Genomic DNA, 18,598 nt, shown 5'->3' with positions numbered 1-18,598 from the left:
TGTTTTCTTATGTAGCTGTGCTGCTATTTGGCAAGTTGAAATGTATATGAAAGTATAATGCAGTTACTTGTGACTAATGATTGAACTGTTGCAAACAGTAATGTAAAAATTGCATCACACTGTCTTCCAAACTAGATCTTTACCTTCTGAGGACAATATTACATCATTTGAGCCATTCCTATGAAGGGCAATGATCAAGACTGAAGTCCCATTCCAGCACACAGCTCAAATCAGTCAGAAAAATCAATTTCAGCATTTCACAATGACATGAAACTTTCATTATGATTTACTTTCACTTTATTATGCAAAATAATATGATAAAAGACTAGTTGCATCCTGAAAATCTATAGTAGTAGTAGCAGTAGCATTATGAACCACAGTAACCATGGTAATAATTTTAGTTGCACTTACAGAGAAAGTACTTGGAAAATTTCAAATGGGATCCCAAAATAACACAAAAAAATGTTAATAAGTTTGCAAATGAAGAGATGTTTTTATTTCCTTATTTATTTACACGCCAAATCTGATTCACACATACACGTTCTTTCATTTCCATACAATTTGAGAAAATACCAGTCACAATAACATTTTCTTAAATTTGAGATTCCCCGTCAGAGATTTTATTGTAGTTTGCACACCACACACCTGACAAAAAAAGACGTTTTTAAAGTTTGCATTACACAATGTATGCAAAATTTTGAGAGTTTTATTCTGGATGTCAGCTCAGTTCAACAGAATGGATCTGCTATATTCAAAATTGGTTCCATATTTATAATACTGCACCAATAATTTCCCGTACCACATAAAAACATTTTGAACTGATAGTACACCTTCTGTGTAACACAGATGCTACCGTACTGGGTAAGTTTCTGTCTAATTCTTTAATTTGTCCCTCACAATCTAGATTTCAATTACTATCAAAAGGCAGAAAATTTTATTTTAGTGAATATCTTCCAATTACCAGTTTTAATACAAATAATACTGAAAACAAAATAGGAATACTGTAGATTTTGCAGTCAAAATTTTTGGCAGAAATAAACAGAAAACTGTTTACAACCATTTATCACATACATGTAAGGATAATAACTCAACAATACCTTTAGCCTTCACCCACTGAGTTTACTGCTGAAAGCATTTCCAATATAAGTACCTAACAAAGGAATTTAATACAGTACAAGATAAGTTTTATATGCCAAGCAGTGTGACAATATCTACATTTAATTGATCTGTTGATCACATATGCAAAGTCAATTAAAATGATTATGATATTCATACTTCAAAAAACTCTTTTATAAACTTTAATGAGATTTACGGAAAGGTCGCAGCATTAAAGGCTGAATATGACCTTTTTTCCCCCCCTTCAGTATACAACAGAGTTTACACGGAAATCAATGTGGAGGCTGCATGCATTCAAGTTATTACTACGCACTGATCTACAGTTGCAGATTAACAATACTGGTATTTGCTCCAAACTTCCAAGACAGGCTTCACAAATAAATCATTTAAAGTAGATGATACAACCACAATATTCTCCTTCCCATATAGCAACACCAAATTAAAGTTCAGTAATTTGTATAAAACAATCAGTTCACAAAGTTGTTGAAATCACAAAGAGAGAGAAAGGCTGCCCAGTACTCACCTTCAGGAGACACAGCTTTGAGTACTGCCAGTAGAAACACTTAAAATACAAAACAATACTGTGAAAATGGAGATCAGAGAGGAGTGGGGTGGTCTATAACTGAGACCATAAGTTAAGATAAACCCACTTGCTGAGGTCAGCTTTTGTCCTCACAAATGTAATGTCCAACTTCCCCAACTTAATTTCTCTATAAACCTAGAGGAACAAATGTTTGGTTCCAAAACATGTGAGTACATTTTTCTGTTCTCAGTGAGTTGTCTCTCCTGAAAGTAAGCACTGGCCAGTCTATTGGCTTTGTGATTTTAGCAGTGTTCAGTAATTCATGAGTCTTTATAAACTAATGACACACAGAAAAGCAAAGATGCTTTTTCCCATTTGATAGACATTATGATTCTAAATGCAGCAAACACATGCAAAAATGTAAAATAATTTACAGAAATATTGTTTAACAGAATACAAAAAATTAAAAAAATTGAGAAACAGAAACTTCACAATTCAAATTCAACTTGATGCAAAATAAGAATAGAATTTGAGAGAAGTTATTTTAGGATGTTTGCTTGAAATGCAAAGATTTCTCTTATGCAGCAAAATGGTTATCTTCTTTAATCAACTACATGCTTCAAATTGTTTACCAATTCAAGAATTTAGTAACAGTCACAAACAATTATGTTCACTCTTTTATTGCATACCGCACACACCCCCAAGTATGAAACAACTTTTGTCATGCAATAGAAGTAAACATTAACACAAGGTCAAGATAACCAGAAGAAAAAAAAGTGGCTGTTTTACATGAGTATGTATCTGAAATATTCCGACTGAAGTATCTAGAAAATTGATATGTGAAAATCTTTTCACTGTTCTCGTTGTGTTCCAGATTTTAAAATTTAACACAGTATTCACAGTCTACCAAAACTGCCAATTACATTAAAAACTGTATGCTGGTTTCATGAATGTGGATAGTCTGTTTGTTTATCTGCCTTCAGCTATGTTGAAATCTTCATTTCGAACTCTCCAATCTGTATTTTAGAAGAAAGGGACAACACATTTAGAACATGCTATCTGGTAAATTTCAAGAAAAACTAAGAAAAGTTGAAGATCTAACTGGCAATGCACAACACACAGAACATTTTAAGATACTGGAGAGAGAAGAACTATTTAAACAATGGTCAAGATATAAGTCTCTGTGGGGAAACAAGACATGAAAAATAAACAGCAGCATATGAGGAAGCTTAAACAACGTTAAACTGAGAAAATAATCAGCACACAGTTAACATCAAGTTACTTCTCAAGCCAAGAATACCACAACAGGCAGTCCTATTTGGGACTGTAATGGAGGGTTGAGAGCTCAGTAAGTAAAGTAAGGAAAAAACTAAGATGAAGGCAGCAGGAAGACATATGAAAATTAATGTATGAAACATAAAGCAGATCAAAACAAAGAATACGTATCAGCACAATTTCTACAGCGCACTAAAGGCATGTGACACTCAAATCAGAGTAGAATAAAATAAACGAGCCTGTGAAGATACTCTGTTAATGAACTGCACAATCAGTATCACAAACAGTACACAAAATCAAAATCCACAGAGGACACTGCTAAGCTTAAGGGAGTAGCCAAACACAAAATCTAACCATGATAATTCTAGGAGTAATGTTAATAAGCATTTTTAAGTGCTTCAAAAATAATGCCTATAAAACATAAAAATTTGGACATTTAATCTTGAACTACAGGCACTAAAAAAAACAACCAGATTCTACTGACTAGACAAAAGAAAAATGGGAGGCAAAATTAAAGCAGAGCTATGAACGACAAAAAGGTTATAAGAACACAAGCGTGGTACAACTCATTCAAAGATCATCAGAAGAGCAACATCAAATTCAGTAATGGGAAAAAGAACTGAAATAAATGATTAATATAAAAAGAGAATAAGAGGTAATTCTAGAAAACAAATGAACTGGAAAATACTGAAGAAAGGGGGGGGGGGGGGGGGGACAGAAATACTGAATGCCTACAAGTGCAACAAGATAATGGTGGGAGCTGAGGCAGTACTGTATGCATAAGCTCATAATCTAGACATGTGAGGCGAATGCATTAATGAGCAATATTATGCTGCTGCCGATCTTTCTCTTTGAAAATTTGTATATTTTTAATTTAGTTTTCTCCTTTTTAATCTCAAGGTATTCTTTCAACTTGTTTTCCTTCTTTCCTTATTTTTCCACCTTATATCCTGCTTCCACGTTCTTTCTAGTTTTTGTATAATTCCAAACTTCTCACATTCTCATTGCTCTCCACTGCATGTTTTTGGCTACATGCACTGATATTTATAGGTTTTGTTTACTTTTCACCATTTTCTTGTCTTCTACAAAGTGTACACTAACTACTCTGCTTCCCTCAGGTTCTCACACTTTTCTTCTCTTCTTCCAAGATTTTATGTTTGCCCTACCACGTTTTTACTTTTTTTTTATAAGATCTTTCCATGGTCTTTTTATGTTCTGGTATTAACCAACAGTTTTATCGTTGATACCTAATGCAAGCTACCAGATAAATATTGGATACATTCTAGAAACCTCAAATTTTCTGCATCCTGCCAGACATGTAACAGCTCTCGTACACCAAATGTATGTCTCATCCTTTCCACTAAAATGACATAATTCCTAATAAAGACAATGAACACTGCACTTGCTCAGACATTATGGGTTTTGTCAGAATATGCTGAATAAGAACAACCGCAGCTATAATTAGTTCATCAGCTGAATGGCACCAACCACACTTACTCTGGCAATTGCAAAAAATTATCATTACAGCACAAAAAGAAACATATCTGGACAAATTAAATTTTATGTACCTTGTAAAATATATATGTAAATCTTACAGTTGAAATGTAATCGTCTGTACCCATCACGAAACATATTACTTAACACTGACCTGAAGAGTGACACACCTTCATACAGTGGTTGTCATTACTGTTATAATAACTAGGGATCAACTTACATAAATTTATTATAGATTATCCATATTCCTACTTTATATCATCAAATATGAGCCCATTCAGTCCTCCAGTGTGACATTCTTGAATAAGTAAGACATAGATTCTTTGTTGTGGATGCGACGAATTGCCTCTGAGAGGAGGACACTAATATCCACAGTCTTGATCTTGTGGCACTGCATCTTTTGTAACTCATGAGGAATTGTATTTGTCACCACAACCTGGTAATAAAGAAAGAAATGACAACATAAGCATCCAATCTACAAATCCGAAAGATAAAACATTTTAGGATCAGTAGCTCTTTCCTTGTTTTTAATTCTACTTAAATTTCTGCAATATCAGCCCATGATATCATTAAGGAAGACAGGTAACATAGACAGACTGCATCAACAGCACTGAAATCAGTACATGGAGTATTAGCCCAGTTCAATATGAATTGGGAAATAAATCAGTTGTGACTTTATTTAATAGAATTATCCTAGCAATTGTCTAATGTGAATAAAACAAGTTTAGATCAAAATCTCAACCGCAGTCTTTCGGAGTCTTAACTACTGTTGCATCTCACCAAATGTTAGCTTGTTTCTCATCACTTCTTTCTCCTAGTTTTCTGTGGGATCTCTGTGTAAAAACTGCTCAATCATCGAATGAGTCACTGGAATTAATGAGTATTGAGAGGAACTTTGGAAAAGAATAACAGACAGTTTGTGTGTTGGATGTCTTTCAACTTGACATTTGAAAATCTGGCATTTGTCAATTCTGCTAAAAGCTTAGCGAAAATAAAGTTTAAGGAAGTGTCATCTAACAGCAATTTTTTTCTCTCTATAGAGAAATAACAAAGTGAATGCTAAATGCTACAATACCTTTTGAATGCTTTGATATTTATAGATCACATGTCCCATGAGGAAGTGCATGTGCAGAGATGCCAGAGAGAATTCTGAGGCACTTGAGCAATGATCTACACAAAATTTGTATACTGATATCATCATTCGTTCTGACTCTCCATTTTTCGGCCAAGAATATTATTTCTAAATGCACAGAGTCGCCCCAAATAAGGCAAGTTTTTGTGTCTTAATGGCAGTTATTCACTTTCTGCATAAGGTCTTGAATGTGATACCTCCTAGAAAATCTTTCAACTATGTTCAGACAAAAGAATTAAAAATGTTAAACTTTAGTGATATATGTCCACCCATTGATCACAAAAATGTCAGTTTTCAGAGACCAAATGTTCTATGTTTTGTCTCGGCTAAGCAACGGTCTGTCAGTGAATCACAATTTAACTAACACAAACCTACATCATTTTGAATCAGCCTACTGTATTCAAGCCTTCTTCTCCCTCTGCATTTTTTGCCACCGATACTTCCTTAAATGGATAATTAACTATTCTGCAACACCTCAGAATTTGTCCTACTTACCAGTTCTCTCTCTCTCTCTCTCTCTCTCTCTCTCTCTCTCTCTCTCTCCAGTCAAGCTGTGAAACAAAAACAAATTTCTTTTCTCTTGGACTCTACTCAGAACCTCTTCATTAGTTATCCAATTTATCCATCTAATCCTCAGTTCTTTTGTAACACCACTTTTAAGAAGCTTTTATGGTCTTCATGTCTATTGTGTTCATCATTCACACTTTCCTTGCATATAAGGCTACATTCCAGACAAATACTTTCAGGGAACACTTCCTAACACACACACTTATATTCAATAGTAATTAAATTCTCTTTTTTCAAAAATGCTTTTCTTTCTACTAATAGTCTCCCTTTAATATAATGTTTGTATACTTCGCATAGGAGAAGGTGGTAGATGTACATTGACCAGTTTTCGTCCAAAGATCTGGGTGAATTCATTAACTTGTTCAGAAGGGGAGGCCAACAAGCATTTGCCACCTTAATGGTTGATCGGCAATGACAGAATTGACGCAAACGACATGCAATTTTTCTCAAATGATTTTATAGAAACTATTCAGTAAAAAAAATTCATTTTTGCTTTACTTGTAGCTTCATATGTCAGGTTCATTATGGTGTACCCATCATTTTATTAATGGTCATAATTATTGTGATATTTACGAGGAAGTAAGACACTGTGCGAAATTGGAAAAAGTTTGCAATGAAAAATAGGGGTCGCTATAATTTTGCGTCTGGTGCATATTAAGCATAATATGTTGCTGCCTATAAAATTAAGTTAACATATTGAATTTTTCGTTAGACATCATTGGTGGTCTCCACCTGCTACCAGTGTCGAAAAAATTGATCTGACATAGCATACTCTTTTGCTATCGCACTGCATTTCATAAAAGGTTTGAGATACTGAAATGGTAGCACACAAAGAGGAGAGTGCTTTGCTGTGTGGTTATTATGCAAAACTTCATTATCTACCATGTTATTCCACTATCTACAGACTTTTCCAATGAAAGAATGCAATTTTTAAGGGCTTTCGACAGCTGGTGAAATGCTATGGGTTTTGGAACAACATACGTGAAGTAATTACACATTTATTTTGTACCAAGGATGTGCTTTTTCGTAAGATGCTGACCTTACTTTTCCTCAGCTCCTCACTTAACAAATTTAATAAGCCACAGTTTCTGAATTCTCTCACAATAGTGTCTGCACAACATGTTATTGAGGTGAAACTGTGTAAATTCCACTGAGTTTTGGCAAAATAAGCAAAATTTAACTTGGGCAACATGAGAAATGTGTAGATTTTACTCAAAATTCTCCACTCGTGACTCTCTCTGAAAGCTGCAAATGGTTAAAAGATTAGATGAAAATACATCGCTGCATATTCGGTGGAATTCTTGTTAGATACTAACCAAAGATAAGCTGACAGAATTTTTTGAATGGTTATCATGCAAATATGGGCTTGGAGGTGGCCAGCTTAATGTTTATCAAAAATGTGAGTGTAGTCTTCAGTTTAGAATGGTACTTCTCCTCCAGCACTTGGCATATCCCCTCCACCCCTCTGAGTGACCCCTGACCATTGCCGCTCTCCCCACACTTCTACAGCCAACTGCGCATCTAGTGGCCATGGCATTTTGTGCATACTATACTGTTGTCAGGTGTCTAGCTGAGTGCAGTCGTTTTTGTAATATTTCGACAGCGTACCTTGCCGTCATCTTCAGGTGATACCTGCAGAATGAGCATCTCTGCAGTATGCAGTCTACTTTATACTGGAATCGTCCCCACCCCTTCCTCCACTGCTCATCACATGCCACAATGGGTGGAGTGGTGGTGGTGGTAGGGCAAAGGGGGAGGGCGGGGGGGGGGGGGGCTGCACCACCGGATGCTGAGTGCAACCTTTGGTTCCTCGGCAGTCCTATGACGTGCGTCGGGTGCGGAATTCACTCTCAGCCAATTCTGTGGTTTTTGGTTGGCTGAGTGCTCGGTTCCAAGCTTTGCTGAGAGTGAACCTAGAGTCTCTGTTGATCAGCCTGTCACAAATTGTATTTCAATAGTCCCTTTCAGAACACAGTCCCAAAATGACACTGTCTGTCTTAGCTCTTCCCTTTCTTCATACTTCATGGAGTCCCTTGTAGCCATGCAGTGGACTCAAAGAGCAAATTTTCTTGGTTGGTTAAGTTTGGTGTGCCTCCTGTGGTCTTGGCATTTTTCTTTGATTGTCCGTACTGTCTCCCTGCAATTACATGGAATACTGTAAATACCTGGTTTATGGAGTCCCATGTCATCTTTAACTATACCTAATAGGACACGCATTTTTGGATTTGGACGAAAAATTCATTAATGTTACATTGAGCCAGGATTCTGACGATTTTGTTCGATTCTTTGCCGGTGTAAGGCAGATACACTACTCTCTTCTCTTCCTCTTTGTTTTCTGTCTGCTGGCTTGTAATTTCTGCCTGAAAGCACATTGGATTTGTCTCTCATCATATCGGTTTTTTATGGAAATGTGGTTAAGCTCCCTTGGTAGGCTTTCTTTGTCAGATATTGTGTGGGCCCTGTGTACCAGCATATGTAGCACACCCTTACGCAGTTAAGGATGATGGCAACTACCAGTATAGAGATACATATCAATGTGGGTGGCTTTCCTGCACACACTGTGTCCTATAGTGCTGTTCGTTCCGTGTTTGACTAAAACATCCGAAAAGGGGAGTTCGCCAATCTCATACACCTCCATGGTGAAACTGATACTAGGGTGCAGAGAGTTCAGATGCCAAAGGAACTCCTGAAGTCTCTCACTCCCATGTAGCCACACCACAAACATGTCATCAACATATCTAAAGAAGCATGTAGGCTTCAGTGCAGCTATTTCCAGAACTTTCTCTTCAAAGTCCTCCACAAACAAGTTTGTCACAACTGGTGACAGAGAGCACCTCATGGCGACGCCGTCCATTTGTTCATAACAGTCGCAATTAAAGAGAAAGAATGTGGAACCAAGGACAGATCTGAAGAGATTAGTCATTGTTGGGTTGAAATTTTCCCTGATCGACTTGAAGGAATCAGCAAGCAGTACTCTGAGAAGAGGGATACCACATCAAAGTTCACCTTAAGATCCTTGTCGGAGACACCTAGTTCTTGCACCTTTTGAATGAAATGTACATAATTCCTAGTGGTGCTGACATTTATCAATGTAGAGGCTTAATACTGCCATTAGATGTTTGGCAAAACCATGTGAATGTTACTTACAATAGGAAGTAGAGGAACATTCCATTTGTGAACCTTTGGCAAGCCTTAGTGGTGCAGCAGCTAGTGGTTGTAGTTTCTTGATGATTTCCTTAGGCTGGGACTGCCACAGATGCTCAACATCTTCTTCTTCTTCTTCTTATTATTATTATTATTATTATTATTATTATTATTATTATTATTATTATTATTCACTCTGTTGGTTGGGTCTCTGTATGCTGTATCTTCAAGGTGGTCACACATTTTGTGATTATACTCTGACAGTGGTAGGAGTACAGTTGCATTTCCTTTGCCTGCAGATAAAATGAATTTTTTGGGATCATTCCACAGTTCTCAAATGGCAGCTCTTGCTGCTTTCATGGTGTTCGTGCTTGGTGGTATGGCTCTACTGAATGCACAGGACATTTCTTACCTTATTTCTTCCGCATTGTTTCTAGGGAGGATGGAAATTACTTGTGCAATACCACTGATGAAATCTGCAACAAGCATAGCAGTCAGTGATTGAATGAAGTTGAGTCCCATGTCCAGAACTGATTTTGCCGCATTATCGATCTCTTTCCCCGTGAGTTGATTACGGTTCATAGTTGCACTTCTTGAGACTGTTGTTCTCTTGCTGCCAATCATTCAAACTTAGAGACCTGTTTGATAGCAGCAATGCATCAAGACTCATCCGCATGAACCTAAGAAATGGCATCAATTCACTCGCATGAATTAGGTGAGAAATAGGAGGCGCTGACATGCTGATCAACAGACACACTCGATTCACTTTCAGCAAAGACTGCTACATAGCACTCAGTCAACTAAAATTAAAGTGTCAGCTGAGAGTCACTTCCACACCCGACACAAGCCACAGAAGTACTAAGAGATCAGAGTTTGTGTCCGACATTTGATGGTGTCATCTTCCCAACCATTCCACTCATCATGGCGTGCAACCAGCAGTGGAGGGAGCGGTGGGGGATGATGAGAGTATAAATGAGCCGGGATGTAGCACAGATGCTCATTCTACATGTATCACCCGAAGACGATGGAAAGGTACAATGACAAAATATAGTGCAACGAAAACGGCTCCACCTAGCTGCACACCCAACTACTGTACAAACAGTTGATTCACTGGGAAATCCTAAGATTACACATAAGATTCTTCCACAGGGAGGAGATGTACCAGAGATGTAAGAAACTGGATAACATTCGTGACAGGAAGGAGTGTCTACTCAGCTCTCTCACCTTCCTGATGAGGTGCCTGGAAAAGGGACTCAACTTCATACCACCACCAATCGCTATACCTGTTACAGACGTCATCAGTGGTATAGAACAAGTGCTTAGCAATGATGCAGAAGAGATACGCCAGGAAATGTGCCACACAATCAGTAGAAACGTTCCGCTGAGCACGAACATCATGAAAGCGGAAAGAGCTGGCATTCAAGAATTACAGAACAACACCGAAACAGCCATTCTACCTGCAGAGAAAGGAAATAGCACTATACTACTACCACTGGCAGAGTACCTACTCGAGGATCCAACATGCAGAAAATTGAAGGGAGACCTGATCAACACAAGACGACTACTATTGAGCTTCTGAAGGAAATCGTCACAAAACTTCAACTGTGAGCTGCTGCACCACCAAGACTCTATGGCTTAACAAAGGTTCACAAACGAGATGTTCCTCTACGTCCTGTAGTAAGCAACACAGGCACACCAACAGACCAGATGGCCAAACAGCTAATGTCAGTATTAAGCCACTATGTCAGTAAATGTCAACACCATATCAGGAACTCTGTATATTTCACTCAACAGATGCAAGAACTATGCCTCCATGATGAGGACCTTATGATGAGCTTTGATGTGGTATTCCTCTTCACCAGAGCACTGCTTGCCGATTCCCTCAAATTGATCAGGGAAAAAAATCAACCCACAATGACGAATCTATTCGGATTTGTCCTCATGCCAACATTCTCTCTCTTTAACTGAGACTATTATGAACAAATGGATGACATTGCCATGGGGGATTTTAAAGAGAAAGCTCTGGAAGAAGATGCACTGAAGCCTACATGCTTCTGTAGATATGTTGATGACACATTTGTGGTGCGGTTACATGGGAGTGAGAGACTTCAGGAGTTCCTACAACATCTAAACTCTCTACATCCTATCATCAATTTCACCATGTGAAATGAGTAATCCCCTTTTTGGATGTTTTAGTCAAACACAGAAAGAACAGTACTATAGGACACAGTGTGTGCAGGAAAGCCACCCACATTGATACCTATCTCTATACTGCTAGTTGCCGTCAACCTTAACTGTGTGAGGGTGTGCTACATATGCTGGTACACAGGCCCCATACAATATTTGGCAAGGGAGCACATTTTCAAGAAGAACAGATATGAAGAGAGACAAATGCAATGTGCTTAAAGGCAGAAAGTCCAAGCCCAGCAGACAGAAAACAACCTGGAAGAGAATACAAGGTGTATCAGCTGCACATGGCTAAGTATCGGACGAATCAGACAAAATCGGCAGAATCCTGGCTTGATATAACATTAAATGAGTTTTCCGTTCACCTCTAAATACCCGTGCTGTATTAGATACGGTAAAAGATGACTTGCGACTCTGCAAACTAGGCGTTTACTGTATTCCATGAAAATGTGGTAAGGTTTATACCCGAGAGACTGCACAAACAACCAAAGAAAGATGCCAGGAACATAGAAGACACCCCAAACGTAAGCAATCAACAAAATCTGCAGTGCAGAACACTGCATGGCTACAGGGGACTCCATGAAGTATGAAGCAAAGTGCTACGACAGACTGTGTCGGTCTGGGTTTGTGTTCTGAAGAAGGCTATTGAAATACGAGTGGCTGGTGGGCTGGTCAACAGTGTTTCTGGATTCGCTTTCAGCAAAGCTTGCTATGCACCACTCTGCCAACTAAAATAACAGCATAGGCTGAGAGCAACTTCTGTGCCAGACGCAGGTCACAGGAGTACTGAGGGATCAGAGTCCACATCCAGCATCTGGCAGCACCATCCCCATCACCACTTGCCCTGTCACCGTGTGCGACTGGCACTGGAGGAAGGAGTGGGGGTAACAAGAGTATAAAGCAGGCTGGATGTAGCTAAGATGTTTATTCTACAGGTATTACCTGAAGATGGTACGCTATCTAAAATCTTGTTACAAAAATGACTGTACCGACTGGACACCCGACAACAGTTGATTCGCCAGGAAAGCCTAATTACGCTTTTTTTATACTCTTTATTTCTGCCAACATCCACTATTTTGCTCACCAAATTGCAAAACTCATCTACTACTTCAGTGTTTCATTTTCTAATCTAATTCCCTAAGCATCACTTCATTAACTTGGTTTTATTTTTACTTATTTTCATCTTATTACCTTTTTCCATTCAACAGATCATTTAATTCCTTTGATCACAGGCAAATAATAAAGTTTTTTCCTTCATCCTGAATTTTAATTCATTTTCTTAATTTCCTTTAGCATTCACTCTGTGTGCAAATCAAATAACGTTGGGAAAGACTGCCCTACTTCCTTCTCGACTAATGCCGCCCTGAATATACTTCAGATTTGATAGCTGCAATCTGATTCATGTACAAGTAGTCGCTAAAATTTCACCTCTGCCCCCCCCCCCCCCCCCCTCCCCAATGATAACTCAGAATTTCACATTGTATACCATTCAAAATTGTCAATAGTGTTTTCTAAGCCTACAAATGCTGCAAACATGGATGTGTCCTTCCAACTATCTTGTAAATTAAAAAGTAAGGTCAGCACTTGCTTTGCATGTTCCTACATTTGTCTTAAGCTCAAAACGAATTTCCCCAGTTTGGTTTCTAACGCTCACGCCAGTCTTCTGCAGTTTTGCAACGATGACTTATTAAATTTATTTAACAATAAGCACAATTTCTCAGTATTTTTTTACTTTGGCATTGGGATTATTAGAATCTTTTTGAAGTCTGAGAATATTTTGCCCTTCTCATACATTCTACATACGAAGTGGAACAGTTCTGTCATGGTTGGTCTTCCCACAGATCTTAATAATTCTGAGAGATATGATGAATCATATATTTTTTCTTTCTTCGTTCTTTTCTTTATACACATGTACGCTATATACACACAAAGCCAATGGTAAAGCAATGAGTTGTTTTATGCAGAGATAATGTTTCAATACAAAAAAGGGAAGAGATACACTCTTCAATTGATCACATCCTGTGTCTTTACCAGTTTGGTTCTGGAAGTGGTAGCAGGCAAACGTATGATTAGAGCTGTCATTGTTTAAAAATGTGTATTTCAAGCATACATTAAAAGTATTCAAAAAAGTTATTAGGAAAGGAAAGTTTTAATCATATATTCACATCAACCACACCTGTCTGTTCACCATTTCGCCTGCGCCAAGAATACAGCATCAGGAGGTTCGGAGCAGACAAGAGGAATTTGCGTGAGCAGTGGAGGAGCAATCCTGCATCGGCATTTTTATAATCAGGACTATGCACAATGGAATTAATGTGAAGCAATACATAACTCAAAGTATGAATATTGAAATTAAATGTAGTGACATTGAAGGTCTGTTGATATTAGTACAGTTGAAGTTCACCCAGAATATGTTCCAGATTTATAAATTACCTACCAGTTTCTTTCAACTATTCTTTCCACTCAATTATTTTTCTTTCAATTAGTCAAGCAGCAATTATTGATCAATTTCCATTATTTGCCTGCCCACATTCTGCCACTATTCAGAGAATACAATAATCAATCATCTAGTACCTTGTTTTACTTTAGATCTTTCAGTCCTCTGTTAAATTCTTCTTACAGTATAAAATTATCTATTTCATCTTCATTCACATCATCTTTCTTTTCCATTTTAAAGTTTCCTCCCTTTATATAGCCCTTCCACATAGTACTTCCACCTTTGCCTTCTTTGAAAAGTACTGGCATGCCATCTGAGCTCTTGATGCTCATACTCCTCTTTTCTTGAAAGTTTTATACAGGGTGAATCACCTAAAACTTGCACCACAAATGCAGAAATGGAAAGTGCTACTAATGCGCTGTTTTCACAGAAAGGATTGGTAGTCAGGGGCTTGTAGTGTCAGCCAACCAACAGATTGTAATAATACTTAGAAAGTGTATTTTCTGAGCAGACATACACTTTTTAAATGGAACAATGCCTGTTGACATTAACAAACTAAAAGTAGGGTAAATCAGAATGTCAGTGGTATTTGTTGTAGGATTCTAGTGCGAGTCATTTATGAGAGATCGAATTCTGAAAAGTTTCCAAAAGACAAAAGTAAATAAGGTTAAGAATGACAGCAAATACAAAACACACTAAATCAGATAACTTTTTGTTTCAGCACTTCACACTCAATGTGAAGGCACTCAGGGGTTAGCACTCATTTGGTCATCATAGTGTGTTAAGAATGACAATGCCTAAGGTTATCAGCCTAGTGTAACATTGGTCTATGAATGCATAATTTAAAGTAATTACAATATAATGTTTTAACTACTGCAATATTAAACAAAAAATGATATTCAATTTTAAGAAACCAAAACACAGATTAAATAACCTTTACCTCATCTATTGGTGAATCTTCAATGAGTCGTGGTGCATCTGAAGAAAGCAGTCCATGGGTGGCAAGGACATAAATTTTGTATGCCCCACGCTCCTTCAGAACTTCAGCAGCAGCTACAAATGATTGCACGTCATCAACCATGTCATCCTGCAAAAAGCAAATGTTGTAATACATTTCCCTCAGACAAAAAAATTTCTCAAATGTAAAATAAACAGTATCTGGGGTGGTCTTCACCTTTATTTAATATGTGATATAATTTAGGGGAAAGACAATAGTGTCACCACATATAAGCTAATCATCTGTTGGAAAAAGGTTGTTACAAGGAAAGGAAAAAAGAGTAATTGCCTGATTATGTGGAAGATCATCACAGAATTTCTACCAACATTAAATCTCATATGATTATTAAAACTAGTCTGCTGTTCTCAGAACACTGTTTTAAATTTTGAACCAAATGCTTCATTTCATTGGTGATTACATGATTTTGTCTCTTGGGCATTATCAAGCAACATCACACAAAAATTGAATTACCAGTACATGCCTCCGTTTGTCAGCATGTCAAGATCTACAGAGCAGTGTGGAAAGATCAATACATAACAGTATCCCACATTCCCATTGATTGTCAAATCAGTGTACAATCAGAGATGTGACATTCTACACCTGGCACCAAGAAAAGAGTGGAACTGATATTTTTAAGTTACTGTTCTTTGCTCTCACAAATGCTTACTATATTATAGCATTGAGGTAATTTATGCAGAACCTGGTCTACACAGAGTTGAAATATAGCTGACACACTTGGCACTTGGAATAATAATAATAATAATAATAATAATAATAATAATAACAAACCTTCAAATATTTTGTGAAATGATTTGTTTAAAAGTAAGAGATAATACAAACTAGAGAAACATTTGACATGCTTCTGAATAATGCTTGAAATCATGTACAAATGAGATGCCAACTGAGAACAGGAATTCTGAAAGGGTACTATAGGATATTTGTCTGGTGGACCTTATAGCCTGCCTGCTGCTTTGTGGCCTTGATATATTTATATCATCTATGACCGAAGGTGTAAAACAGATCTAACAATTTTTTTATCTCAAAAATTTTTTGGTACAAAATCCTTCAAATGGCACCATTTACTGTAGATGATTTTCAACATAAAATGTTTCTCTAATTGTTTTGCTTCTTACTTTTAGACAAACCATTTTACAAAATACTTTAACTATCCTTTTTTTCCAATTTTTGTTCAGTGTCCTACATTTAGTACTTTATTCAAAGGGACCCATTTTAAAAATTGTATATCATACAAATTCAACTTTCTGAATGCAAAACAGCTACACTTGGAAGAGATTAACTTTCTGACGCATCATTTGCCTTCCTAGCATCTATTGTTCTCAGATTACCCTAAATTTTGTACTTGATTCATAGGAAACCTTTTTGACAGGCACACCAATGAAACTTTTTACGTGCAAGTTGGCTAGACCTCGAAGAGAGGAGCTTTTCTTCCTCAAACTTACACACTTGTCTATTTGATGTCCAATTTGTCCTTTGGCTATGAAAATTAGATAAAAAAAATTCCCTCATATCAGTAATTATATTTTTCTTACTTGCCTTTATTACTGCACAGTTACTGCAAAACTAGACCTCAAGCTAGTCATTTACATGCCACATTTGTACATTCCCACTCTTAGTTTGTGTATGAAAATTTGGACAAAAACCCAATGTGTAATTTTTAGGGAGTCACATTTTCATTACACTCAAACATTTGACCAAAAAAGTACTGGAATGCACTAGGCAATACAACCACCATGTCATACTAATATTTTGCATCTATTGGTAATTACAAATACACTTTCATTACAAAGAATTTGGAAATATATTTACCACCTGTTAATTTAGGTAATAGTTCTGGCTAGGATAGGTGACAAAAATCCTTTCCTTACTGGGTGTTTATTGTGGATTTGAAATTCCCACATAAATTTAAGTAGGCTGATGATTAATTTGAGCAGGGCCTTGTTATGTGTAGTTAAAGGCTCAATAATATCCGAGGTTTGGAGGCAAATCAGTTATTCTTTTGCAGGTTATTTTACTATGATTGGTGCAGACCAGCCCATAAAACTCAAATGCAGAATTTTATGAGTGATTTCTGTTTTAAAGATATTTGTGGCCGAAGATCGTTTGCGAAGAGTGTGAAAAATTCTAGATGCACAACAAAAAAGGAGTGGAATGGATTGTTTCAAGCAATTAAAATAATTTGAATAATCAAACCAACATATTTAAACTGACAGCTGCATAATCAGTGACATGCTGATTTTGAGACAGAGACATGTTTGTGTAAGGAGCAGTCAACAGAAAACTAGCTAGATTGAAAAAAAGTATGTATGTACGCAAACTGTATATTATTCCTAAAGTAATTACCATGACTGTAAATACACTTATACCAATGTGAGACAAGATGATCAATGCCTTCGCAAAAAAAATTTTTGACCAAGATTGTATCCACACATGCACCTCTTCATCCAAAGAAAATTCACTGCCACAAATGTCTTTCTTCAGGAGTCCACAAATATGGAAATCACATGGGAAGAGATCAAGAAAGTCATTGCTCACCAATACCGTGGCCTCCCAGGTCACCTGACTTGAAGCCATTGGACTTGGTAGTCAATGAGCTCTGGGAACATATTGTGGGAGGTCGTCAAGGCATTCCAGATATGTCTGGGAGTTTCAAACGAGTATGGGCATCACTGAAGAGGTGCTGAAGCTTGCCTTCACATGATCAGTGGCCATGTGGAACACTTGTTATAACTTGTTTGTCCCTTAAGTGCATACCTGCTGTTTAGATCCTCAGGAACTCTCTTATAATATGTTCATGTACTCAGTCATAATATGTGTGATAGAAGAAAGCTATATGTAATAGTATTACACACACACACACACACACACACACACACACACACACACACACAAGCATGTGTGCGCCTAACTCATACACAAACGCTTACTGTCATCTCTAGGCTGACTGAAGACAACAACAACAACAACAACAACAACAACAACAACAGCAGCAGCAGCAGGAGCAGCAGGAGCAACAACCTCTACAGTTAACAACTGTAGTTGTAACCCAGAGATTTTTCCACATAATGTTGACCATGGAAGGAAATATTTTAAGCAAATTTGCAGAACTACTGAACTGCCAACTTTAATGTGTCAAGACAAATTTCCTTGTCTGCGGGACAACGAGAGTTACTGTTAAGCACATGGAATGCAACACAAATGATGTAGCTAATGGGGTGGTCAATAACACCAGCACGTGGCTTTCAGAGAAAAGACTGACACTTAACAGCAACAAAATGCAATGCATATGGTTTCTGACATGGAAATCTTGCAAAAGTGTATTTTTGTTGTCCTAAGCTGGTCCAACAATTTTAAACTCTTAGGCAGTGGGTAGTTGGAAATATTTCTTGGCAGTATCACATTGAAGGTCTTGTGCAGAAACTTAATGCTGCTGTCTTTACTATAAGAATAACCTCCACTGTGTCTGACACTTGAACATGAACGATTGTTTACTTTGATTACTTCCACTCAATTATCTCATTCAGTGTTAACGTTTTGCAATCTTCAAGAATATTTTTAGCTCAGGCAAGGGTGGTCAAACTGATCTGTGGGGCCAATTCATGAACTTCATGTTGGCCATTCTGGATGTCTCCAAATTCTAACTCTACTATCCCTGTAGATATATTCCACCACAAGATTTGGTGATGACAATGCTGTCTCATTCACAAG

At 37.3% G+C, this 18,598-nt stretch overlaps 1 protein-coding gene across 3 annotated transcripts in view; it reads right to left on the bottom strand.

Moving 5' to 3' along the window:
* Positions 1-18,598, bottom strand: part of LOC124595692 (phosphoribosyl pyrophosphate synthase-associated protein 2) — a 118,479-nt gene that overhangs the window by 50,031 nt on the left and 49,850 nt on the right. Inside the window, exons 7-9 of one of the 3 annotated variants that reach the window (XR_006978231.1) lie at positions 14,816-14,962; positions 4,629-4,844; positions 470-2,655 (exon numbers count right to left, since the gene is read on the bottom strand). Coding sequence is in view for 1 of the 3 variants with exons in the window: in XM_047134551.1 (XP_046990507.1) it covers positions 4,686-4,844; positions 14,816-14,962 (306 nt within the window). In the remaining 2 variants the exon portion in view is untranslated. Of the gene's footprint in view, positions 1-469; positions 4,845-14,815; positions 14,963-18,598 lie in introns of those variants that run through there. The other 2 variants (XR_006978232.1, XM_047134551.1) reach the window with 2 other exon arrangements.

Source organism: Schistocerca americana, chromosome 2, assembly GCF_021461395.2.
Source record: "Schistocerca americana isolate TAMUIC-IGC-003095 chromosome 2, iqSchAmer2.1, whole genome shotgun sequence".
Taxonomy (NCBI): Eukaryota; Metazoa; Arthropoda; class Insecta; order Orthoptera; family Acrididae; genus Schistocerca; species Schistocerca americana.
Note: the sequence above shows the minus strand (reverse complement) of the source record. Positions and strands in the feature narration are given on the sequence as shown.